Below are 27,690 nucleotides of genomic sequence, written 5' to 3' on the forward strand. Positions count from 1 at the left end.
TATCTACTTGATAGAACGTTTGAATTTGAAGGTAGAATGTGAATATTTGAATGGGGACAACTTTCTAATTCAGATAAGCTGACAATGAACAAATGTAAGCTCCCATCTGCTCTATACTAGCCAGTAGCCAACAATAAACTATTAATAACAATGACATGTCTAATATTGCTGTCTCCTCTCTTTTTCTCTCTCCCCCTCATCCTCTTTTTCTCTCTCTCTCTCTCTCTCTCTCCCCCCTCCCCTCACCCAGCACTGGGATGCCTTTAAGTACATTACAGAGATCTTCATCCTGGTTCCGGCTCTGCTGGGCCTGAAGGGCAACCTGGAGATGACCCTCGCATCCAGACTATCCACTGCGGTAAGACACACACACGACGTCTTTTAAATACTGTCAAACACTTCTGCACACAGACACCATCAATACGTTTTTGCACATTCTGGATATAACACACTCACACATGCTCTTCCGCTTGCTCTACTGCACCACAGCTATTTGAGAGCCTCCGCTTCTCTTACAAAACCTGTTTGAGATGTATATCAAGATGGCTTCCTGGTTTAGAAGTTATGACGTCATTAGTTTGAGGATTAAAGACCATCAGACATAGTAGGTATGTAACATGTAGTTATGGTTATGTGGATGACGTTGGTTATACATAGTGGTAATGTCTAGTTTTACCTGAGGCCATGCAGACTAAAGTGATGTATCATGCTTGCTGTTGTCATGCCTGGGCTTGTCTTTATAGGCTTTTGTTGTGATCCTCCATAGGCCATGTCTGGTAGGCCATATATCAGGTGAAATGAGATGGTTGGGAACAGGGTGTACCTTACAAAGACACAACTTCCTTAGTAGGCTAAGGAAAATGCTAATCTTTACTATCTTATATAATCTATTTTGCCTGGTGCCCCTTTGAAACTTCCATGCTTCTTTACCATGTTAAGATATGGTTATGAGTTAAGCTATTAGTCTGTGGAGTTGTGTCCACTGCTGTAGAATAGCCTCTCACCCCAGGATCTAAGTCTAAGGGATTGTGAAAAGGGATTTATGAGCGAAATCTGCTGAGGTAGCGGTCTGTCTAGTTCCCCATGTCATGGTTTCCCAGACCCTACCTCCTTTCCCTGCAGAGAGAAGGGAGGTGCTGTTTCCACTAAAGGGATGGGCTGCAGACAGAACAGTGAACAGGCAGTTTGATGGCAAATTTGACACTCCACCTCGATCTTAGAGTGCAAACAAGCTCAGAGCGAGAGAGATTTGAAGGAAGAGGGCAAAAGACTGAGAGAGGGGGGGAGAGGGTTTAGAGGGATTTATAGAAAATAGCTATTGTCTTGAAGGCAATAGTAGATTGGTAGACTGTTCTGTCCAGCAATAGTTTTTTAGATTCTGACCTTTGGTTCACTCTCTGCCTAGTGTAAAACTTGTCATATAATTGCAAAGAAAACAACCTCACTTCACCATATTTAATCTCTAACATATCTCACTTTCTCTCTTTCTATTTCTCTCTCGCTCTCCCGTCTCTACACTCTCTCACACACCATTACACTCTGGTTCTCCCATCTTGCTTCCTTACTTTTTTCCTCCCTCCCTTTCTCCCCCTATTGAAATGATGTGGGGTCGGAGAAGTTGATGAGGTGATGGGACAGAATTCTCTCTTTGTTCAGTTTGGCCCATTCCTCCCCTGCCTCTTTCCTCACAGATACACATTCACATCATTCTGTTCGGTCTCACACAGAGAAACTCAGTGTTGTGTTTCACTTGTTCCCTCAGCTCACTCCCTGTTCACTAAACTCAAAACTGCTAAGCTCTGCATACTTTTGCTAAGAAAACAGGAACAGTCACAAACCTTCCCATCTGGAACAATGCACTCAATTGAACATTGTGTTTAGTTTAATCATATTAGTTTGTAATCTGATTAGCGGTTCCTGCAAACTGTTCAAAGTAGTTATTAATCTGTTTTTTTGGGCAGGCTATTTGAGTAGGAGATTAAAGTGAATATTGAATGAGTTGAGTTGCTGGTTGTGGTCTCACTGTGCAGGTGAATGTGGGGAAGATGGATTCTCCCATAGAGAAGTGGAATCTGATCATAGGAAACCTGGCGTTAAAACAGGTAAACACACACACACTGTCTTCTTCATAGCTAGCAGCAATGTTCCCTGAATTTGTTTTTGTCACCGAGCAAATTTCAGCGCAAACTTGAACGTTGTGAACATTTAGTGCAACTTCCAGCGCATGTTTACTGTAAACACCTGAGGCTGTACCCGCTTTAGAGTGGCTTACCATAAAAAACAATGGAGAAAATGCATCCCATAACATTTTATCATGGAAATAGCTGTTCTATCATTCAGCCCACAGTAGCAGCCAATGTGTGGTGTTCAATGTAGGCCTACATTCCATGAGACGTTTGAAAAAAACATGCAGGGCTTGACATTAAACTGTTTATGCACTTGTCCGTCTGAAAGGGAGGTGACTGAAAGTGTTGTGTTGTTTGACGCAAGAAACCACTTTACAAATTAAAATGTATTATTATTATTCCCATACCATTATTACAGAGAATCAGACAAATGATGCTACCCTTTGGCTATTGGCTACTTAGCTTATTCAAGCCTGTCTCAAAATACAACACTGCCCCTTTAAGACAAAAAAAGTAAAAATGCAAGCTGAGATCTACCGCTCAGATTTTTTTTAAACATGACATAAAAAACGTAAGCCTATGCAAACAGTACTGTAGCAATGAGGTTTGTGCAGTAAGCTATAGGCCCAATACATTATCACCGCAATTTGGCTTTACTTGAATTGCCCTGCTAATGCATTGTTGTTCGGGCCAAACATCCCTCCGCTTTCCCTTTCCTCCACTGATCCTGACCAAAAAGGAGAACGTCTTCCAGCTGACAGCAAAACCGTATTATTTCTGCCTCATGCACACATTCATGTTGTTACTCCTATGAACAGAGAAGGTGAAACATTCCTGGATATTAAAAAAGACCAAAGCCGCTAATAATAACAACAACGCAAACCTATAGATACACTTTCCTACTCATTCATTACTTCTGCAGGTATTGTAGCGCTGAGTGGGAATAGGAAGAACGCACATTTTATGGTTATAAACTTTATCAACTTTGCTGTAGCTTTCTTTTATGTCTGCTACGTTACTGCAAACACGGTAATTTGAGCAATCCGATTGGCCAGCAGTAGGCATATAGTGCACTTGACTTTCTCTCTGGGCTCGCCAGACACATTAATTGGTTCAAAATGGCAACAGTTCACCTACCCGGCACGCAAGGCAGCTGAATCAGGTGCACCTAATGCCAAACAGCCCGAGACAAAATATTTTTAAAATTATGAACACAAAGCTTTATCATTGTTATTTTTTCACAGAAATCTTTGGCGATCAACTAGGAATGCCTTGGTGAACACTGAACTTCACTCAACTTTCTAGAGCAATCTCATGCTTCTCTATAAGCTAATATTCGTGCCGGGGGAGCTGCGCGCCCGTGTTCATCTTAGAGTGAACATTGGCGAGCAGTGTTGGATTTGTGCCCTTATCTCTCTAGCTGCGTAGTATGTGTACTTCTGGTTAGTACTTCTGGTAATTATTGACTGAGTGACTGATAGTGTTCAAGCACACAGTGTTTAATGGCCCCTTGACGAAGTGTCTTCAATGTTGATAGTGTATCATATAAAAGGAAAAAATTGTTAGAAAAACAGGTTTATGTTATTCCTGTTAACACTGCCCCCACACCTCTCCCTTTCTCTCATTCCCTATATTCCTTCTCCCTCTGTCATCCTCTCTCTCTTTCTAGGTACAGGCTACAGTAGTAGGCTTCCTGGCAGCAGTGGCGGCAGTGGTTCTTGGTTGGATCCCAGAGGGGAAGTTCCAGATGAGTCATGCCGTGCTGCTCTGCTCTGCCAGCGTGGCCACTGCCTTCATAGCCTCTATGCTGCAGGGTACAGACACACACAGATAGATAGATAAGGACACACACATGTACTCTGATATGGAATAGGCGCTGTCAGACAGTCAGCCACATATTATCACCTACTGCTGATGGGTCTCATGCTATATATTAGTAGCAAACACACATGGAAGGTTGAGGTATCGCCCTGACCTCTGTACCGTCTGAACCCCAGGCTTCATCATGGTGGGGGTGATCGTGGGCTCCAAGAAGACGGGCATCAACCCCGACAATGTGGCTACACCCATCGCCGCCAGCTTCGGTGACCTCATCACCCTGGCCATCCTGGCCTGGATCAGCCAGGGACTCTACAACTGCCTGGGTGAGAGGAGGAGGGTTTGGACTGGATACTTCCAGATGGAAATAAGATGCAAAACCAGTCAACAATTATTATTTTTTACCCTCTATATTGAGTTCACAATCCTTCACTTCATCCTTCCTCTGTTTGTTTTATTTCCTCTTGAAAAAAGGTGAAAATGCTCAGTAAATCTGGCCAACAGTGTAAAGAAATGGTCCATTTGGAATCAGACTGCATCTTTCAACCACTAGATGGCACTCCTACGCTGTTAACTTTTGTGTCTTTAGTGGTAATTAATCAGAACAGACCATATCTTTCTCTCCCTCTCTTTCCCTCTCTTTTCTCCTTCTCACACTCCATAGTCCATATTTAATATGTGGGATGCCCAGCCTCACACACGCTTCCTCGCGTTACATTACTCAACACAGAGTGGACCAGCAAGCGTTTCCTTTGGAAAGTGTATTTTACTAACCCTGACGTGTCTGAGCCCTATGAAACAACCATTCATCACCAGAGACTCAAAATCTATGAAAGGCTACAGTAAAACCTCTGAGATAATTTAATAGAAGAGTTCATACCAGCTCAGTAAATCTGTCTGGCCTTGCCTGGTGGTGTAGGACAGGCTGTGTTCCAAATGGCACTCTTTTCCCTATGGGCCCTGGTCAAAAGTAGTGCACTACATGGAGAATAGGGTGCCATTTGGGATGTTACCACAGAGGACAGTGTCTCTGTTGTAAGGGCCAGCCGTGTCCGTCCCGTCCGCGGTGTTCTGCCTAATTGGACTAATGTGCAGTTTACTCACAGCTAAAGTTAGTCATTTTAGCCTGATGGTGTACAGAGATATCCAGGAGACTGTATATATACCCAAGGCCATGTGCCACAGTTGACTACTGCAAACATTTATTTTAAGACCTAAAGCTGAAACGTGGCAAGGGAATGGTGAACCACAGTGACACCCAGAGTCAAGCCTAAACCCAGGGACTGGTGGGTATACCTGTGTCATCATGACTGGGACTATTACCCAATTCTACCCACTGTGACTACATATAGCTCCCTTCTCTGGGTTTTATATCTGTCTTCAGGGGGTTGATGATGAGGGCCATTAAGTGTGTGGAATGGGATCATGGTGAGACGAACATCTGGTAAAGAGACGGGGATGATGGAGTTACATATCTCACTACTAGGCACTAAGCAGGTGTTTTCCCCTTCTCTATTCTCCAACATGACTCTGATTTAGTGCTGTAATATTCATTAGAGTTTGGCCAAAGACGAAGTGTGTGTGCGCATGCAAATTTCTGTATAAAGTAGACCCATCCAAGGATAATGTCTTGATAGTGAGTGATGAGTTAGATATGTCCTGTTCTGTAGCTACTGTACTGAGTCACAAATACAGCACTTCTTTGGTTTGTTATGAATCTCTGTTGTTTTCTTGCTCCCTGCTCTGTGTCATGCTGTCTTTCCTGGGGAGAGGAGGGACAGTATCTTCTCCCCTACTCTGTCAATCCTCATGCAGCTGAAGCTGATAAATGGTGTTTGTTGTTTTGTTGTTGTAACTCTCACCAGAAGGTTCACTGGGGATTACATCTGTTTTGAATTCTCCCTTTTCCTCTGTCTCTCTGTCTGTCTGTTTCTCTGTCTCCTTTAATGTACATGTCTACCTCTGCACATTGATCTGGTACTGCTACTCCCTGTATATATGCTTGTGTATTATTATTTTAAAAAGTACCCCCTTTTCTCCCCAATTTTGATCTTGTCCCAGGTATTTTATTCCTTTTGTGTTAGTTTAACATTCTGTGTCATTGGGAAAGGTTCTTAAGCAAGCTTTTCACTGTAAAGTCTGAACCAGTTGTATTCGGCACATGTGATAAATACAATTTGATTTGTCGTTCTCTCCCTCTCTGTTTGTCTCTGTGTAGACTCTCACCCGTACGTGTCGTCCCTGGTGTGTGCCTTCTTCCTGTCTCTGACTCCAGTGTGGATGGTGATCTCCTCCAAACACCCGGCCAGCCGCACCCTGCTCTACTCCGGCTGGGAGCCTGTCATCACAGCCATGGTCATCAGCAGGTGTGTGTGGATGCTCTCACTCACTGTCATAGAGAAATAGCAACAGACTATTGTACATTCACATGATGAGAATAATACCAAATTGTTTGCGTGTGAATGTTCTGTGCTTTGCAGTATCGGAGGACTCATCTTGGACAAAACCGTGTCTGACCCGAACCTGGCTGGCATCGTGGTGTACACCCCTGTCATTAACGGTGAGACGCAATATCACTGACTGATTAGACACTGTGTGGGTTTACAATGTGACTGACACTGTGTGGGTTTACAATGTGGCTTACAATGTGCACCAATTTGTATGAATTTACATTCAAACTTCGTAGTTAGAAAAATAGTGAGTAATGGACTAAACACAAACGTCTGTCTCTGTATCACTGCTACTGTCAACCTCCTCCCATCCTTACCGGGGGACCGTTGCCAAGGCTGTTGCTGGCATTTTGACAACCGGAGATCAGCTTTTAATTAAACATTGTTAATGAGAGACATTTAACTCGATGAAAGGAGACTGTGTGCCTGTGATCTATGTTACTGCTGAGATGTCTACAAATCAGGAAATGGCTGGGTGATCTGGGAAGTGTGTGTGGACCACACAGACAAATGACTCTGGGGCTGGAAAAGGGAGGTTTCCTCACCAACCCTGTAACTATCTGTGATTTACAACACATAGAGGTGGTTACTATCGTATAGGGAGGAGATGACTAGACTGAGCCTTTCACTCTGAACATGCACAGTTCCTCTCTTCAAAACTAGAGAGAGAATATAAGAGGAGATGAGTGAAGCTGGTAAAGGAGAGGAATTGGGGGAATGGAAGGATGGGAGAGAGAAAGGAGACTGGAATGGGAGAAATGAAAATAGGGAGATGAGACAAGGAGAGGCATGCAGACAGTCTGTTGTCCCAGAGCTACTCCGATGCGGCGGGAGATAGTGGGAGACGGGACCCCCCCTGTGGTCTACCCTCACCCCACCCCCCCCTCCCTCTGTCAGACACAGTGACCCAAATTACAGCAGCTAGCCCCCCTGCTGAGGTGGAACCACCATACTCCCCAGACCTCTGGAGGAGAGGGAGAAGAGGGATTGAGTGGTGATTGATTGAGTGGCATTCTATTTAGCCGCACCATGGAGTAGTTAAATGTCAGTGGAGAGGCAGCAAAGATTAAATTAAGTGGCCATAATCTCCGGGCAGCAGAGGTGTCTGTTCTCATTTAGGCCTGCCTGATCAGGATAACAAGCACAGGAAGGGAGATGAGCCCAGCTACCACAAAATATACCCCTCTCCAAAACACAACCCTTTTGGTACTGTGCCTCTCTGGGTACTCTTTGGAATGCCCAAACTATTTCTGTCCCTTTCTGTCTTACTGACCACATCCTCTCTCCTCTACTTTCTGTCAGTGTTGTGTCTCATACACTATTTTGGGTTGGAGTGGTTGTCTGGTCTGCCCACCTGGAAGCTGTGAGTGTTTCTACATGAGCCGTGCTGCGTGGCTAGACTTCTCTGAGTCACCTGTGTGTGTGTGGATATAAATTGCATTGTCCTGCTGTTCTCAAGAGCAATGTTCCTCTGCTTGATACAAATTACAATCTATATGAGGAAGCTGAGCAGTATTAGATGGGGCATGCTGTCAGTCTTAATTTTAAAAAAATCCTCTTTCTCCCCCCTTTCTCCTTTTATCTCTTTCCCCCTACTTTCCCTGTCTTTGTCTATACCCACCTCTGTTTTTTCCCCTTCTCTCTCTCTCTCTCCGTAATGCAGTTTTCCCACACAGTAATATGTATTAATTATGTCTCCGACTGTGGCGATGCATCACTGCTGTCTCATGCTCCTTCTGGTTGAGAAGGCTGCATTCCAAACCAAAACTCACACCCTTCCCTCTGTCCTAATGAATCTGGAAGGACTTGATATGTGAAAGTAATATGACAGAAACTACAGTACATCCCTGCTCTTTGGAGGGAGAGGTTGTGTTACCTCAGATCTGTGGCTGGAAGGCATCAACTGTTTAGGGAAGGATACAAATCTGGGTCCTCGCATTTCTCTCTAACCCTCGCTTCTGTTCTATACTCAGCTGCCTCCAGTCAGCGCGAGTCCTAAGCCTGCCTGTTCTGTCTGTTCTCCAGGTATTGGGGGGAACCTGGTAGCCATCCAGTCTAGCCGTATCTCCACTCACCTTCATTTCCACAGTGCTCCTGGGGAGGTACCAGAGGAAGCCAAAGGCTGCTACTACCCCTGCCGCACCTTCTATGGCACAGGTAAAGCACCTAACCAATACTCACTTAAACTGTGGAAATGTGATCTGTTTTAAACGGGGCATTCTACAGGACAGATTGCTTAGCATAGAGTTTTCTCGTCCCTCTCGCTGTGATTTGAATACATAAATTGTACAGTAGGTGCTGCAGAAGGTACTATGTTAAGTCACTACCCCATAAGTATCCCCAGTCAGTGGTTAGGCTGACAGATACAAAGGTTAGGGACTGTCTTAGCATCTGTTCTATTGTTAGACTCAGTTGCAGAGTTCCAACTCCTCTCGTCTCCTCTCTCTCAGGAGCCAATCACCGTTCGGCCCAGGTGCTGCTCCTATTGGTGCTCCCGGGTCACCTGATCTTCTTGTACACCATCCACCTGATGAAGAGCGGCCACACCACCCTGACGCCTATCTTCATGACCGTCTACCTGGCTGCCGCCCTCTTACAGGTCAGTGGTGTGTGCGATGGGGTGGTAGGGGATAGTTCCTTTGCAAACTATCCATAGCCTGCAAGTTCCTTTTCCAACTGTGACCTTCATCTGAGCTTGAAATTTCACTGGCTGACATTACTTTCTATTAAAAGCTGTTATTTTGCGAGCCACCGCTATTATTGTGACACTATCAAAAGCGAGCTGCGTTCAGAGACCCTGTTTCACTCTGCTTTCAAAACGCTTAAACATAAATGAACCACACGCATGATGAATGTCAACTTGAGATGAGAGTGCTCCTTACAAAGTGACATTTGAAGGAAAATCAGGTGCGGCAGATAGCCTAGCGGTTAAGAACGTTGGGCCAGTAACTAGAAAGGTGGCTGGTTTGAATCCCCAAGCCCGACTAGGTGAAAAATCTGTCGACATGCCCTTGAGCAAGGTACTTAACCCTAATTGCTCCTGTAGATCGCCCTGGATAAGAGCGTTTGCTAAATGACTAAAATGTAAATGTAGAAATGTGTGTATCCTAAGCATTCCTAGAGCTCTGGTTTTATCCCTGAAGAAGTCTGACTTGTGTGTTTTACCGCTTTGATGGCATTAGGATCGATTTATGGAAGCAAAGGCTCAATGTGATTTGGTGCTTTTACTATAGGTGTGCCATGGCATGCCACGACTGTCTGGAATGTGTGGTATTTTCTAGGTGTGCATTTGCTCTCCGCCTCTATCTTCTTTAAAGTGGTTTGTTGTACACAGCAAGGCCTAACTGCCATCCTGGAAGTCTTGATTCCGTGGAATTTAGCTTACGATAGTCTGGGGTCAATGTTTACTCACTACAACTGGTCTTTATAGGAAGGAAGACATATGTTAGTTGCCATTTCTCTTCAACTTCACTAGTGAGCCTTTAAACACTAAGGTACTATGAGCAGGAGGGTTTATGATTATTATATATTTTTTTAACTAGGCAAGTTAATTAAGAACATTCTTATTTATAAAAAAATAAAAAATAAAAAAAAAAATCTTATTTTCAATGACTGCCTAGGAACAGTGGTTTAACTGCCTTGTTCAGCGGCAGAATGACAGATTTTTACCTTGCCAGCTCGGGGATTCAATCTTGCAACCTTTCGGTTTCTAGTCCAACGCTCTAACCACTAGGCTACCTGCCGCCCTTGACGGCCTACCCTGGCCAAACCCGGACGACGCTGGGCCAGTTGTGCTCCGCCCTATGGGACTCCCAATGACGGCCGGATGTGATACAGCCTATAACATTATTGCAGTATTAACAGATTAAGAAGAGATAATCGAGAAGAGCCCTAGTTGTTTTAGAGCAGTGGTTCCCAACCAGAGGTACTTGGCCTATCCACAGGGGGTAGTTGAGAATACTCATGACACCATAGGCCAACTGGTAAAATGCACATGTGGTAATTCAGAGGTACTCTGGGCAGAGCAAAATTTGGTTGGTGGTACAGTAACCAAACAGGTTGGGAACCACTGTTTTAGTGTTCAGCGGCGTGTGAATATTTTAGCTCTGTACCTTTTTAAGAGGCAATAAGCAAACCACACTTTGCTGAAGTGAAAGTAAAGTGAAGAGACTTGTATCAGGCACAGAAACCCTACTCCTCGTCAGAAGTCTTGCTACACAACTACGCTGCGTTCGATCTCTGTGAGCATGTTATTAATCTAGGAATTTTATTAACAGTCAACATCAACACAGGTGAGTTATAAAAATAAATAAAAGTTTTCCTGGACAAGTAATAACAAACTTCATACCGTAGCATGATCACTTGTTAAACATGGTCTTTTTCACAATTAAGTAGTAAAACGGGTTGGTGCCTTTTCAAATATTTAAATAAAAAAGATTGGTCAGAATCATGTCTGGCTTGCCTGACAACTCTGAATCCTTTATTGAGTTGGTTATTTTTAATATAGAGAGCCAACTAAGTCCAGGAAATGCTTTATGGTTTCACCTTTGGTGTCTGTCTCGATATGGCCACCTCCAGCAGTCTCCTGTTTGAAGAGCAGTTCCTGTGCTCTATCTGTCTGGATGTGTTCACTGAGCCGGTCACCATTTCATGTGGACACAACTTCTCAAGGCCTGTATCAGTGGATACTGGGATACCAATGACCTGTGCCAGTGTCCATTATGTAAGGAGATTTTCTACAGAAAACCTGAGCTTCGTGTCAACACAATGTTCAGAGAGGTTGTAGAGAATTTTAAGAAGATGAGTCAGAGGTAAAGATGAGTCCCCTGCCAAGCCTGGAGAAGTGTCCTGTGACTTCTGCACTGGGAAGAAGCTCAAGGCCCCGAAGTCCTGCCTGGTGTGTCAGACCTCTTACTGTGAGACTCACCTGGAGCCTCATCAGAGAGTCCCAGCCTTAGAGACACAAGCTGATCAACCCTGTGGAGAACCTGGAAGACAGGATGTGTAAGAAGCACGACAGACCTCTAGAGCTGTTCTGTAGGAGGGACCAGACATGTCTTTGTGTCTTGTGCTTGAAAGCAGACCACATGACTCATGACGCTGTCCCTCTAGAGGAAGTGTGTGGAGAGAGGAAGGTTTAGCTGAGGACGACTGAGGCAGAAGTGCAGCAGATGATCCAGGAGAGACTGCAGAAGGTTCAGGAGATCAAACACTCAGTAGATCACAGCAAGAGAGAGGCAGAGAGAGAGATATCAGACAGTGTATAGGTCTTCACTGCTCTGGTGCGCTCCATTGAGAGAAGCCAGGCTGAGCTCATTGAGGTGATTGAGGAGAAGCAGAAAACAGCAGAGAGGCAGGCTGAAGGGCTCATTAAAGAGCTGGAGCAGGAAATCACAGAGCTACAGAGGAGAAGCACTGAGCTGGAGCAGCTCTCACACACTGAGGACCACCTCCACCTCCTCCAGAGCTTCCCATCCCTCTGCACCCCTCCAGACACCAGAGACTGGTCTGAGATCAGTGTTCACAGTGATCTGTGTGTGGGGACTGTTAGGAGAGCTGTGTCTCAACTGGAGGAGACACTGAATAAAGAGATGGAGATGCTGCTTGAAGTGAAACTGAAGAGGATTCAGCAGTATGCAGTGGATGTGACTCTGGATCCTGATACAACACATGCCTCTCTCATCATGTCTGAGGATGGGAAACAGGTGAGAGATGGAATCACAGAGCAGGATCTCCCAGACAAGCCAGTTAGGTTCAATCTTGTTGTCTATGTATTGGGACAGTAGGGCTTGTCCTCGGGGAGATTTTACTATGAGGTGATGGTTAAAGGAAAGACTAAGTGGGATTTAGGAGTGGCCAGAGAGTCCATCAACAGGAAGGTGGATATCACACTGAGTGCTGAGAATGGATACTTGGCTCTGTGGCTGAGGAATGGAGAATACGAGGCTCTTGCTAAACCCAGTGACCTGCTCTCTCTGAGAGAGAAGCCCCAGAAGGTGGGGGTGTTTGTGGATTATGAGGAGGGTCAGGTCTCCTTTTATGATGTGGAGGCCAGGTCTCTTATCTACTCTTTCACTGGCTGTACCTTCACTGAGAAACTCTATCCATTTTTCTGCCCCTGTCTTAATGATGATGGTGAAAACTCTACCCCTCACAAATGGTTGTTTATGTCCTTATACTCCTTAATGATATCTAGTCTCTCTCATTGTTATTATGAAAAATCAAAGCAGTAAATGTATCCCCACTCCTAAAACGTTGTAATAAATAATTCCTTAATAAAATGCTTATAGAAAATGGTTTCTAGGGCATTTATTTTCCATATTTACATGTAATGTCATAGCCACTCTCTTTCACAGGGGACAATGAGGACTTCTCTCTTTCTCTCAATCCTATTTATAGGAATTATATACTTTAAAGTAGCTTGAATCAGGGGAACTTGATACTTAGTCTGGGGTTGTGGTCTCCCATTGGGCTAGTGGTAAGTCCTCACATTGCTTTCCATTTCTTTACTACCTCATCCAGTAAGTGTAATGTCATATTTATTTCATTCACGTTCGCTAACATTAGCTAGGCCTACTAGTTCTGTTGTGATAACGTTAGTTGTGTCAGAGTTAAGGGCCATCAACTAAGCCAATAACGATAACTATAGGCTACACCTACAGTGCATTCGGAAAGTATTCAACCCCTTTTATTTTTCCACATTTTGTTACATTACAGCCTTATTCCTAAATGGATTAAATTTCCCTCATCAATCTACACACAATACCCCATAAACTGAAATATCACATTTACATAAGTATTCAGACCCTTTACTCAGTACTTTGTTGAAGCAGCTTTGGCAGTGATTACAGCCTCGAGTCTTCTTGGGTATTACGCTCCAAGCTTGGCACACCTGTATTTGGGGAGTTTCTCCCAGTCTTCTCTGCAGATCCTCTCAAGCTCTGTCAGGTTGGATGGGGAGCGTCACTGCATAGCTATTTTCAGTTCTCTCCGGAGATGTTTGATCTGGTTCAAATCTGGGCTCTGGCTGGGCCACTCAAGGACATTCAGAGACATGTCCCGAAGCCACTCCTGCTTTGTGTTGGCTGTGTGCTTAGGGTCGTTGTCCTGTTGGAAGGTGAACCGTTTCCCCAGTCTGAGGTCCTGAGTGCTCTTGATCAGGTTTTCATCAAGGATCTCTCTCTACTTTGCTCCATTCATCTTTCCCTCGATCCTGACTAGTCTCCCAGTCCCTGCCACCGCTAAACATCCACACAGCATGATGCTGCCACCACCATGCTTCACCGTAGGGATGGTGCCAGGTTTCCTCCAGACGTGATGCTTGGCATTCAGGCCAAAGAGTTCAATCTTGGTTTCATCAGACCAGAGCATCTTGTTTCTCATGGCCTGAGAGTCTTTAGGTGTCTTTTGGCAAACTCCAAGCGGGCTGTCATGTGCCTTTGGCCAGACAGAAGCCACTCCTCAGTAAATCTACCATAAAGGCCTGCTTGGTGGAGTGCTGCAGAGATGGTTGTCTTCTGGAAGGTTCTCCAATCTCCATAGAGGAACTCTAGAGCTCTGTCAGAGTGACCCTCTGGTTCTTGGTCACCTCCCTGACCAAGGCCCTTCTCTACTGATTGCTCAGTTTGGCCGGGAGGCCAGCTCTAGAAAGAGTCTTTGTGGTTCCAAACTTCTTCCATTGAAGAATGATGGAGAATACTGTGTTCTTGTGGACCTTCAATTCAGCAGACATTTTTTGGCACCCTTACCCAGATCTGTGCCTTGACACAATCCTGTCTCGGAGCTCTACGGACAATTCCCTCAACCTTATGGAGCTTATATAGACAGGTGCGTTCCTTTTCAAACTATGTACAATCAATTGAATTTACCATAGGTGGACTCCAAGTTGTAGAAACATCTCAAGGATGATCAATGGAAAGAGGATGCACCTGAGCTCAATTTCGAGTCTCATAGCAAAGGGTCTGAATACTTTTGTAAATAAGGTATTTCTGTTTTTTATTTGTAATAGATTTGCTAAAAATTTCTGGACTTGCTTTGTCATTATGGGGTGTTGAGTGTAGATTGCTGAGAAATTTTTTATTTAGTCAATTTTAGAAAGTCTGTAACGTAACAAAATGTGGAAAAAGTCAAGGGGTCTGAATACTTTCCTGAGACACTGTATAAAACGTTGGTGACCATCCACACTAGAGGAAAGTTAGTCCTACACCTGTCAATCAACTGTAACTCAAGCCCATTCGGTGCTTTCAGGGTGTGTTCATCGTCATAGTGACAACTGCAAATAATGTCAATGTACATGTAGGCCTAATAACAACAATTGTAGTTCCTTCAGAAAGTATTGACTTTTCCCCCTTGACTTTTTCCACATTTTGTTGTGTTAAAGCCTGCATTTAAAATGGAGATGTTGTGTCACTGGCCTACACACAATACCCCATAATGTCAAATTGGAATTCAACCCCTTTGTTATGGCAAGTCTAAATAAGTTCAGCAGTATAAATGTGCTTAACAAATCGCATAATAAGTTGCATGGACTCATTCCGTGTTCAATGGTGGTTAACATTATATATATATATATTTTTTTTTTTTGTGACTACCCCGTCTCTGTACCCCACACACAATTATCTGTATGGTCCCTCAATCGAGTACAAAGACCTGGTATGTTTTTCAATGCTTCGCAAAGAAGGACTATACAGGACCATACAAGAAGGGGGGGAAAAGAAGCAGATGCTGAATTCCTTTCAGCATGTTGAAGTTATTAATTAGGCTTTTTATGGAGTATCACTACACCAGGTGACGTGTATTCATGGACACCAAGGGAAGCCAGGCTTCCCCAAAAAATGTACCAATAAAATTATTTAGTCTCTATGTGCATCATTTTTCTTCAATTCACAAGAGAAAGCATCTGAGCGAGCAAAACAGTGCCCCTCTGTCTCTGTATGTGTACAGGTACCTGATACTGTCGGGTCCAAAAGAGTATGACATTGTTGCCGCATTGAATGCAAGGGAAGCCAGCGAGCATTTGGCCTCCCTTGATGATATAAATAAATAACAATAATAGCCAATCAGAGTTGAGCCAAACTGAGTGAGCGCAACTGTGAATGGTCCTGGTGCACCAAAAAAAAGGGAAGCCAGTTTGGATTTGGCTCTCCAATCACATTGAGAGCATACGTCATTGACCAAAACTCATTGTGCAGCTAGTTGTCTTGTTGTCCTCCAGTGGCTAGCTAGCTAAAATTGGCCTTTTCCTAAATTAGCCATGGACGGGATAGGGATTTGGACTTGTGGTTTTAGTTTATTCTCCGTACTGGCCAATAATTATAAAGGCGATTCTGATCCAACCATAAATTCATACATTGTGCCCCTGGCCTGCGAGGATGGAAAATGTATGTTTTTTTTTTTCTTTACTTAACTAGGCAAGTCAATTCTTATTTACAATGACTGCCTACATGTACAGTTGAAGTCGGAAGTTTACATACACCTTAGCCAAATACATTTAATCCTAGTAAAAATTCCCTGTCTTAGGTCAGTTAGGATCACCGCTTTTATTTTAAGAATGTGAAATGTCAGAATAATAATAGAGTGATTTATTTCAGCTTTTATTTCTTTCATCACATCCCCAGTGGGTCAGAAGTTTACATACACTCAATTAGTATTTGGTAGCATTGCCTTTAATTGTTTAACTTGGGTCAAACGTATCGGGTAGCCTTCCACAAGCTTCCCACAATAAGTTGGGTGAATTTTGGCCCATTCCACCTGACAGAGCTGGTGTAACTGAGTCGGGTTTGTAGGCCTCCTTGCTCGCACGCTCTTTTTCAGTTCTTCCCACAAATGTTCTATAAGATAGAGGTCAGGGTTTTGTGATGGCCACTCCAATACCTTGACTTTGTTGTCCTTAAGCCATTTTGCCACAACTTTGGAAGTATGTTTGGGGTCATTGTCCATTTGGAAGACCCATTTGCGACCAAGCTTTAACTTCCTGACTGATGTCTTGATGTTGCTTCAATATATCCACATCATTTTCCTACCTCATGATGCCATCTATTTTGTGAAGTGCACCAGTTCCTCCTGCAGCAAAGCACCCCCACAACATGATGCTGCCACCCTCCGTGCTTCATGGTTGGGATGGTGTTCTTCGGCTTGCAAGCCTCCTCCTTTTTCCTCCAAACATAACGATAGTCATTATGGCCAAACAGTTCTATTTTTGTTTCATCAGACCAGAGGACATTTCTCCAAAAAGTACGATCTTTGTCCCCATGTGCAGTTGCAAACCATAGTCTGGCTTTTTTTATGGTGGTTTTGGAGCAGTGGTTTCTTCACTGCAGAGCGACCTTTCAGGTTATGTTGATATAGGACTTGTTTTACTGTGGATATAGATACTTTTTTGCCTGTTTCGTCCAGCATCTTCACAAGGTCCTTTGCTGTTGTTCTGGGATTGATTTGCTCTTTTCGCACCAAAGTAAGTTAATCTCTAGGCCGGCTGCGTGGTCCCATGGTGTTTACTATACTATTTTTTGGGCTGATTTCTTTAGATTTTCCCATGATGTCAAGCGAAGAGGCACTGGTACACCTCCAATTGACTCAAATTATGTCAATTAGCCTAACAGAAGCTTCTAAAGCCATGACATAATTTTCTGGAATTTTCCAAGCTGTTTAAAGGCACAGTCAACTTAGTGTATGTAAACTTCTGACCCAGTGGAATTGTGATACAGTGAAATAATCTGTAAACAATTGTTGTAAAAATTACTTGTGTCATGCACAAAGTAGATGTCCTAACCGACTTGCCCAAACTATAGTTTGGTAACAAGAAATTTGTGGAGTGGTTGAAAAACGAATTTTAATGACTCCAACCTAAGTATATGTAAACTTCCGACTTCAACTGTACATGCATGCATACAGAAATCAGAACCTAGGACATCCGCATCATATTTAGCAACACCATGGACAGCCACATCCAGCTTCGTTGGACTAAATTGTTTTTGGTATATTTTTTTTTGTCACTGTATTAGACTAAGTATAGGTGATTATGTTGAAATGTTAAAGTTGAAATAGTGGAGGCAGCTCCTGTTTCCTTTGCAACTTGCGGTAACTCTATGTGGTTCTAAATCAACGGTTGTTTAGTGGTCCGAAAATGTTGGAAACATTAACTTGCTTGAGCATTCTGTAGGTCATTTAACTGTTTGTTACATGCAATATGCTTTTTGGACTTCACTGGACAGAGATGGCGCTCTGGTTTTGTGATGAAAAAAGGTGCGGTTGAATTTATTCTGCCGCTGTGTCTTATTGTCTCGGCCTTAGGCCTATATATCACGGTGGCAAGGCATATGAACTAACAGGTTATAGAAAAAACAACAAAATTATCACAACATGTTGTAATATGGCTTTTTTTCTGACTTGGCTTCCCCAGTGATTTTACCCACTCACCGCTACTGGTCACTACAAAGATACAGGCATCCTGTCTAACTCGGTTGCCGAAGAGGAAGGAAACTGCTCAGGGATTTCACCGTGGGACCAATGGTGGTTTTAAAACAGTTAAAGTGTAATGGTTGTGATATGAGAGAACTAAGGATGGATCAACATTGTAGTTACTCAAAAGTTTTAAACCTAAATGACAGCGTGAAAGGAAGGAAGCCTGTACATACATCCTGTTTGCAACAAGGCACTAAAGTCAAACTGCAAAAAATGTGGCAAACAAATTAACTTTTTGTACTGAATACAAAGCGTTATGTTTGGGGCCAATCCATCGCAACACATCACTGAGTACTACTCTTTATATTTTCAAACATGGTGGTGGTTGCATCATGTTATGGGTATGCTTGTCATCGGCAAGAACTATGCAGTGTTTTAGGTTAAAAATAAACTGAATATAGCTATAAGCGCAGGCAAAAACCAAGAGGGAAAACCTTTCCAACAGACGCTGGGAGACATTCACCTTTCGTCAGAACAATAACCTAAAACACAAGGCCAAATCTACACGGGTTGCTTACCAAGATGACATTGAATGTTCCTGAGTGGCTTAGTTACAGTTTTGGTTTAAATAGGCTTGAAAATCTATGGCAAGACTTGAAAATGGCTGTCTAGCAATGATCAACAATCAACTTGACAGAGCTTGAAGAATTTTACAAAGAATAATGGGCAGATATTGTACAATTAAATAAGACTTACCCCGAAAGACTCACAGCTGTAATCGCAGCCAAAGGTGCTTCTACAAAGTATTTACTCAGGGGTGTGAATACTTATGTAAATTAGATATTTCTGTATTTAATTTTCAATAAATTAGCTACATTTTCTAAAAACATGTTTTCATTTTGTCATTATGGGCTATTGTGTGTAGATGGGTGAGAGAGAGATTTAATACATTTTGAATTCGGGCTGTAACACAACAAAATGTGGAATAAGTCAAGGGGTTTGAATACTTTCTCAATGCACTGTAATCTGTGAAAGAAGTTGACTAGCTTGCTTGCCAGTCTAGGCTACTTCCAGACACAAGACCTTGTTAGACTGTTTCAAGCTATCTAAAACAGTGAGTGCCTATAGCTTTGTACTGTTCGACAGTGTGAAAGTACAAACACTTCCCACGTTCGAACACACACACACACACACACAGAAACATATACACGAGACACCCAAAGCTTGCCTCTAAAACACATCTCGTTCAGTCGTCATTCCTAATGAGGAGGATTGAAACCGAGGCTAAATGGTTCCGTGTGGCTCAGCTGGTAGAGCATGGTGCTTGCAACGCCAGGGTTGTGGGTTCCATGTTCAGCCCCCTTTAACCTCAGACTCAGATTGTCATACATTACAGGAAGCTAAATGAAATGACACAAATTCATATTTTTTATATTTAATGGTTTCTTTCTGTCACTCTTATTAGGAAAATAAAGCAAGTATTAATGTAATGTCAATTAAATAAGAACAGTTTGATTAAATAGTTCCTAAATAAAATGTTTATAGAAGAGCCTTTGGGGTTTTTTTGTATTTTATTTACTTAGCCCTTGTAGTCTATGGTCTGGTGTCCTATTGTGCTTGTGCTAAGACGGGATGAAACATCTCTTGCGTTGTCTTCCATGTCTTTACTACTTCACCCTGTAACTCTGGTGTCAGAGATGGGATGGTGCCTTCGTGCAATAGTCTGAGTTGTGTCCTGGAAGTCCTTGGAGGGGACTTGAAAGAAAGTGCACAGACATGCTTCCCAAAAGAGGGTGTTGCAATTATACCAATGAAAGGTGAACTATGACCACTGCTGATAGGTTTAACCTTACTAGCACTGAGATGTATGAACAGGAGGCTATGTAATATACATTTTCCAGTAGATTAGAGCAAAACAAATGGCGATTGAGAGTTTAACTCTGTGTAAAGATGAATTTCAGGTAACTGGCAAAATAAAGGAAACGCCAACATATATTGTCTTAATGGGGCGTTGAGCCGCCAGAACAGCTTCAGTGCACTTTGACAGGGATTCTACAACCGTCTGGAACTCTATTAGAGGGATGCGAAACCATTCTTCCACAAGAAATTACATAATTTGGTGGTGGTGGAAAACACTGCCTCAGGTGCCACTCCAGAACCTCCCGTAAGTGTTACATTGGGTTGAGATCTGATGACTGAGAAGGCCTTGGCATATCGTGAAACATCAGCAAGTTGAGCAGTCTTCGTCAGTGAAGCTCCTGCCAAACCTGCCCCAACAATCACCCCTCTTTCAAAGTCACTGAGATCTCTTCTAGCCATGGTAGACAAAATAATGTGCAACTGGGCCTGACCAGCATTTTTATACATAACCTTATGCAGATGTGATGTTAATTCCACACCTGTGTGGTTGCACCTGCTTTCAATATACTTTGTATCCCTCATTTACTCAAGTGTTTCCTTTTATTTTGGCAGTTACCTGCATGTTCCTTTTGAGAGCAGCCATAAGCAGACAGACCGGCAAAGAGGGGGCTATTGACGTCACTATGCCGAAGTAAAAGTAAAGTGGAGATGCTTCTATATCAGACACGAAACTAAACTTCCCAGTTCTTCAGAAATCTCTTTACAACTACGTAGTGTCTTTTATTCCTGTGGTTCTCTAAGGGCAGTAAGAACAGCATCAACACCAACAGATACACTCAATGTTTTACCTGGACAAGATCAAGTGAACTTTGCTATGAACATGGCTTCTCCTATTTTCTTATATTTTGAACATGTGTATTTGGTTAAAGCCTTTTTATAACTGAAATGGTCAACCTTTAGGGGATTAGTTTATATTTTTCCCTGTTGTCTGGATGTGTTCACTGAGCCAGTCTCTATTCCATGTGGACACAACTTCTGCAAGGCCTGTATCAGAGGATGCTGGGATACCAATGGCCTGTACCAGTGTCATTTATTTAAGGATAAGTTCCACAGAGAACCTGAGCTTTGTGTCAACATAACGTTCAGGGAGGTTGTAGATGCATTTTAAGAAGATGAGTCAGAGGTAAAGATGAGTCCCCTGCCAAGCCTGGAGAAGTGTCCTGTGATGTCTGCACTGGGATGAAGCTCAAGGCCCTGAAGTCCTGTCTGGTGTGTCAGACCTCTTACTGTGAGACTCACCTGGAGCCTCATCAGAGAGTCCCAGCCTTAGAGACACAAGCTGATCAACCCTGTGGAGAACCTGGAAGACAGGATGTGTAAGAAGCACGAGAGACTCCTGGAGCTGTTCTGTATAATTGACCAGACGTGTGTTTGTGTCATGTGCTTGAAAGCAGACCTCATGACACTGTCCCTCTAGAGGAAGAGTATGGAGAGAGGAAGGCTAAACTGGGGAAGACTGGGGCAGAGGTTCAGTAGATGATCCAGGAGAGACTGAGGAAGGTTCAGGAGATCAAACACTCAGTAGATCACAGCAAGAGAGAGGCAGAGAGAGAGATTTCACAGTGTGCAGGTCTTCACTGCTCTGGTGCGCTCCATTGAGAGAAGCCAGGCTGAGCTCATTGAGGTGATTGAGGGGAGAGGCAGGCTGAAGGGCTCATTAAAGAGCTGGAGCAGGAAATCACTGATCTACAGAGGAGAAGCACTGAGCTGGAGCAGCTCTCTCACACTGAGTGTTAACTCGAATGACACAACGACAAGGTTCCAGTTTAACAAAGTTTACTATACCGTATGAACACACTCAAAGGTAGCCATTACACTCAAGGCTAGGTCCATCAACGACAAGACTCCCTGCGCAGGCGCACTCTTGACTGAGTGATAGCCCCGTAATAACAGAAGTATAGGGATACTTAAAACATGAACTTAACAATCTCCCCCTTTTCTTTAAAGACAAATAAAACATCAACAACATAATTAAATGTCCAAGTATTATTCAAGATCCTCATTACAAATGGGTTGTATGACAGTTTTTATTTGTATTACTCAAGCTGCCACTTTCCATTACTGAGAGCCTGTAGGAGCACAAGACTGGATGCTCCTTTTTTAGTCAGACAGTCAGCAAGCTGTTCCTTTGTGGTCGACCACAGAATCCGCTGGATTCTCTGTGCTTGAATAAGTTCCTTGATGCTGCTAATCTCAAGACGAAGTCTTTTCTCTGTGACAGACTTGGTTGACTTCACAGCAGCAACTAATGAGTAGTTGTCAGTGACACAAACTACAGGTAGAATGTGCCGTTTTGTCTCACCAGTGGTAAGCTCTGAGAACAGCGTTGCAAGAAAGATCGCATTGTCAATTCCATCCGCAAGAGCAAGTGTTTCTCCAGCAAGTGTGCCTCGGACGACCCTTCTGATCCTTTTTGACTGCCAACAGATAGGTGAGAATCTTCCTCCTTCACCCATTAACACGATTAGATGTCCACCTTGTGTGCCTCCATCTGTAAGGTTCCCTAGCGAAGCATCACTGAAGACAACTAGTTTCAAAGAGTCATCTTTTCCAACATGCTGAAACTTTAAAGTCACTTGTTGTGATTTCAGTTTATGAAAAACTTTGTTTGCCTCATGAATGGTTTGTACAGTGGCGTGTTTTGTGTTAGATGCCAAGTTGCAAACATCAAACATTACATCAGGTCTACTCTGTCTAGCAACCCATAAAATTTGTCCTATCTTCGACCTCAATTGATCAGCTTCAATTCCACATAGAGGGGAATTCCTTTTGTACAGCTCTTGAAGAATCCATATGAATGGGTTGAAGATTATTGATATAGCTCTCCTGTTGCATCAGTATTGTTCCATCAACTGTAATAAACTCTATGCCAACATAACAAAAATGATCATGCTCTTCACGGCCGACCTGGAAAACAGCTTTGAGGTTTGGAATCACAGTTGTTGCAAAGGTCTGTGAGCCCCCCCAGATAAAGTCATCAACATGACAGGTAAGTACTCCAGTCACATTGCAGTCTTGATCAAGCCAATAGAAGACTGCAGGGTCCACTTGTGACATTTTTCCACCTGTATTCAGCATTGTTGCCTTGACTTTGTTGTACCAGTAGAGTGATGCATCTGCCAGTCCATACACACACTTTTTTAGTTTCCACAGTGTTCCTTCGCTTTTAGCTTCGGGCGGAGGTCGGATGTGAATGTCCCTTGACAGCTCTGTTCCCTGCAAAAATGCAGATTTGATGTCTATGGAATTAAGTTTCCATTTTTTCTGGCAGATCACTGACATCAGCAATCTGAGTGACTCTGAGGCGCATGTTGGTGAGTCTTTTGGGAGTTCTTTAGCAGCCAGCTCCTCAACCTCTAGCCACTAGATGTGCTTTAGGCACTATTCCAGTTAGGGATTCTTTAAGGCTACACACCCACCTTGTTGAGACACATTTTTGACCAATGTCTTTGACTTCCTCAAACACTCAATTTTTTTATACAATTACTGAGCTCATCTAGCTTAGCGGAGTCAAATGACACGTCCTTTGTTTCAAGTACATCATCATTTTGAATGTCATTCTGTTTTTCTCGATTTTCCATTGGTTCAATTCTGAGATTATCTACAAGTGACAGGTCAGCTGACCCTGTTGTACCAGAAAGTGTAGCTGGTTCAGAGTACTGCAAGTTGTACCAGTTCTGGTGTTTTCCTTTGGCTTTTCCTGCTCGTCCAATGACGGTTGCTGTATGTGGAATACCACTTTCTCTGTCCATGTATTTAACAGTTTGTCCAGTTTTCAGATTGGAACAACCATGTTCTCTTAACACATGTGGCTGTTGAATGCTTTCCTCATTTGAACGCTCAACAGTATTATCTGTGGCATGGTTGAAGGTCTCTGCTTCATTTCCTGTGTCAGTTTGTGTCCATATCATTGGATGCGACATCTGGTAGGTTTGTGTCTGTTACTGTGTCCTTTTAAAAATATATATATATTAGGAGACTGATTCTCAGCAACAGCCCCTCTATCTTGTTGATCATTTACTTTCCGCAATCTTGAGTGATGCACCCTGACAAAGATGCCTCCGTGTCTCACAAATATCACCACACCATCTTGGCCACTACTCCCGGTCCTTTCCACTCTTGACAGTCAACTCGTTTGTAGTACACTCTGTTTCCAGTCTCGTACTTCTCATCGGTGGGTCGAAGCTGTTTCCGCAGAGCCCTGCGAATTCTTTCTGAGCACTCTGCTTCAGTGAATGCTTTTCTCGCTGCATGTAGTGCTGGAAGGTGCTGTCCCACCCATGCACTCACACTGGTCCTTTCTAGTGCTGGTGGCTTGTCAACCAGTACTGAGGGAAGATTAGGGTTCTGCCCGAACACTAGTTGATATGGGCTGTAACCATGAACATTGTGCATTGAGTTTTTTGCCATCAAAGCCCAATCTAGGGCTGTGTTCCAGTCACATCCATTGTCTTGCTTCACTTTCAGCATGATCTCTGTGAGTGTTTGATTGTGTCTCTCCAGAAGTCCATTGCTCCATGGACTGTATGCAGCAGTTGTCTTTACTTCCATGTTGAAGTTCTCTGCCATTTCTCTATTTCATTATTATTGAATTCTCCTCCATTGTCACTGTACAATTTCTGTGGCGGGCCATGCACACATATCCAGGAATGAATGAAGTGCTTGACGATTTCACTGGGTTTCTTTGTATTCACAATGCTTCCAGCACTAAAGTGTGTGAAGTGGTCGATTTATGTGAAGGTACCACACACTTGGTCCTAACTCATGTAGATCTACAGCCACTGTTTCATTGTACATGGAAGCCAGTGGCAAACCAACAGCTGGTCTGGGCTTAGGTTTGCTGTATTTTTGACATGTCTCACAACTGTTAACTATCTGCTGTAGAATGGAAATACTCTCATCATCATTATTCCCTGCACTCCTGAGTAACTTCTGAAGTCTGTCAACTGTAGCATGTCCAAACTGTTTGTGAAGCTTTAACAATACTTTGTGTTTTTCTTTTGTGTTCATGTTCTCTGTGACTGTCAGAATCTCCATGTGCTTCGTGTCAGTCAGAATCTAATTTTTGCATGGACTCTGTGTGATGTCTTTGTCCAAAATGTTTACACAATAGTGGCCTGAGGTAGTAAGTTCAAGAGTCACTGGTTGTTTAAACATCACTGCCTTGTCATTTTTTATGTCTAGTACAGCCCCTGCCTTCTTGAGTGAAGCTTTACGGTACTTAATAGTAAGGGGATATCTGTAGGGACCACCTCTGTTTCAATGTGACACTTAGTCTGACCAATTTTTGCTGGTATCTTAACTCTCTTGGTAGAATGGACAGTTCTCCCATCTCCAAATTTGAAAGCTCTGTTGCTTGGTGTGTCAATCATATTTTGTACTTCCTTCATATTTAGTTCACTGACATAGCTATCAAGCCATTTTTCACCACACACTGTCCGTGTGCATGCAGTATCAATCACAGCAAATCCTAAGGATTCAACTATAAAAATCTCAGTATCAGATTCATTTGAAAACAGTGTAATGTTACACTGCTCTATCTCTGTGTTTACATTTTCCTCTGTTAGTTTAACTTGTTCATTTTTATGAGGACAGTCTTTAACCCAATGCTAAGTGCTTTGACAAATAGCACATTTCGATCTCATTCCATATTTGTCCAGTGGATTTGTGCCGGGAAATGGCGCCCTCTTCTGGTTGTCTTGAGAACGTGACTTGTTGGCGCTTTTTCTGTGCTGCTCGGTGTAATATGCTGCGTCACTCACTTGCATTCCATCTGTTATTGGCGCGACAGACGTCTTTTCACCAAATATTCTTTTTAGTGCCGACTTCATAGATGCAAAAGTCAGCACAGTACAAGCAGTCAAAGCCAACTGTTTCTCCCTACCATCTAGACAGGCAGTATCTAGCAACTTGAACCCTAACACTGCATCTGGGAGAACCATGTCGTACTTGCGCATTCTATTGTACCTCTGTTCGAAATCAATGATGTAGTCCGTCATTGCAACCGAATTATCTCTCGTAACACTGTCAAAGTTTGAATATGCCTCTTAGGCACGGCCTTTCTCTTCTTTAAGAAATACAGAATCCAGTGCTGTGATCAAAGTTCCCATACCGTCATCCTTGTTCAAATCCTTAAAACATGAACTTAACACTGAGGACCTCCTCCAGAGCTTCCCATCCCTCTGCACCCCTCCAGACACCAGAGACTGGTCTGAGATCAGTGTTCACAGTGATCTGTGTGTGGGGACTGTTAGGAGAGCTGAGGAACTCTATCCATACCCCTCTGATCATCACCCCTTTCAATCACCCAATATGATTTTTAATGTCATAACTAAGTGTCAGTTGTGAAGAGAAGGCAGTGTGAAAAATTACTATTTTAAAGGCCCTTTAATAAGGATATCTGGTAATATCTCTCTCTCTGTCACATGAAAAGTTTGTTTCAATTCATCTTAAATAAAGTAGGATTTATTGTATTTACATGTGATGCAGTTATCCCCCCCCCCTCCATGTCTGCTATAAAGTAAAAAAGACCTTGTTTGTCTGAGAACATGTATCTCTGCAGTCCAACAGAGAGGACAGTGGAATCTTTCGAACTAAACTGCTGGTCCTAAATCGCTTAAATGTTTCTGTGGCCATGTAAATAGACGTGTTGCCCTATGCTTGTGAGCAGCCCCAGTGTACAGTCCCTGTTCAGGCTGTTTTCTCTCTGAGGAGTGGAAAGTTCCCCCTGCTGTGTTTGCTCAGGGTGTTATCTCCCAGTCAACAGCCTCCCTCTCTCTCTCACACTCTCTAACCCCAGTACACACTCACACCTTCAGCTGCTGCACTCGACTCTGCCATCTACTAAGAACTGTGTGTTCTCTCTTAGAATTCAACCTCTATCCCTGTCTCCCTCTACTTTAGAGAAATCTCCTTGCTTTCCCACACTTTCCTTGGTAGGATTCTTTAAATGGGGCTTCAGTGGTTTCAGAGATGGCATCATGCAATTCCGGCTGTGCCTTTCCCACCTTTCAAGCCTGACACGAACAGTACAGAGGCCCATCCAGGATCATCAATGTCTTCCACAGTTCGTTAGATCAAAGTAGATCACTAGAGTGAAGGAAAATGTTGTTCTCTGAACAGATAGCCTTGAATTGTGCATCTTGTCTCATACAATCATTGGTTCCTGTAGGTGCTGGGTAGAGATATGAGGGGGAGACGGTCATGACCCCCACCTCAGACCTTTTGGCAGAACACCCAGAATATGTTCAATAAGTTAAGATAGGAGATGTTGCCAGACACATGCAGGAACCAAAAGTTAATTATGAATAACTAATAAGCTAAATCATGCAAATATACAGTGCATTCGGTAAGTATTCAGACCCCTTGACTTTTTCCACATTTTGTTTCCATATCCATCTACACACAATTTCCCATAATGACAAAGCAAAAACAGGTTTTTAGAAATGTTTGCAAATGTATTAAAAACAAAAAAACTCTATTACTTTTGTATAAGTATTCAGACTCTTTACTCGGTACTTTGAAGTACCTTTGGCAGAGGAATGCAGCATCGAGTCGTCTTGGATATTACACTACAAGCTTGGCACACCTGTATTTGGGCAGTTTCTCCCATTCTTCTCTGCGGATCCTCTCAAACTCTGCCAGGTTGGATGGGGAGCGTCGCTGCATAGCTATTTTCAGGTCTCTTCAGAGATGTTCGATCGGGTTCAAGTCTGGGCTCTGGCTGGCCCACTCGTGAACATTCAGAGACTTGTCCCGAAGCCACTCCTGTGTTGTCTTGGTTTAGGGTCGTTGTCCTGTTGGAAGGTGAACCTTCGCCCTAGTCTGAGGTCCTGAGCGCTCTGGAGCAGGTTTTCATCGAGGATCTCTCTGTACTTTGCACCGTTCATCTTTCCCTCAATCTTGACTAGTCTCACAGTCCCTGCCGCTGAAAAACATCCCCACAGCATGATGCTGCCACCATCATGCTAGCT

The 27,690-nt window shown here is 43.3% G+C and overlaps 1 protein-coding gene across 3 annotated transcripts in view; it reads left to right on the top strand.

Moving 5' to 3' along the window:
• LOC120049908 (solute carrier family 41 member 2-like) overlaps positions 1-27,690 on the top strand; it is a 34,695-nt gene that overhangs the window by 2,056 nt on the left and 4,949 nt on the right. For 2 of the 3 annotated variants that reach the window (XM_038996405.1, XM_038996406.1), the window contains exons 3-10: positions 251-358; positions 2,031-2,102; positions 3,796-3,940; positions 4,124-4,270; positions 6,163-6,310; positions 6,425-6,504; positions 8,420-8,551; positions 8,845-8,993. In XM_038996405.1, coding sequence (XP_038852333.1) covers positions 251-358; positions 2,031-2,102; positions 3,796-3,940; positions 4,124-4,270; positions 6,163-6,310; positions 6,425-6,504; positions 8,420-8,551; positions 8,845-8,993 — 981 coding nt within the window. Of the gene's footprint in view, positions 1-250; positions 359-2,030; positions 2,103-3,795; positions 3,941-4,123; positions 4,271-6,162; positions 6,311-6,424; positions 6,505-8,419; positions 8,552-8,844; positions 8,994-10,972; positions 11,175-27,690 lie in introns of those variants that run through there. The other variant, XM_038996407.1, reaches the window with a different exon arrangement.

Source organism: Salvelinus namaycush, chromosome 6 (genome assembly GCF_016432855.1).
Source record: "Salvelinus namaycush isolate Seneca chromosome 6, SaNama_1.0, whole genome shotgun sequence".
In the NCBI taxonomy this organism is placed as follows: Eukaryota; Metazoa; Chordata; class Actinopteri; order Salmoniformes; family Salmonidae; genus Salvelinus; species Salvelinus namaycush.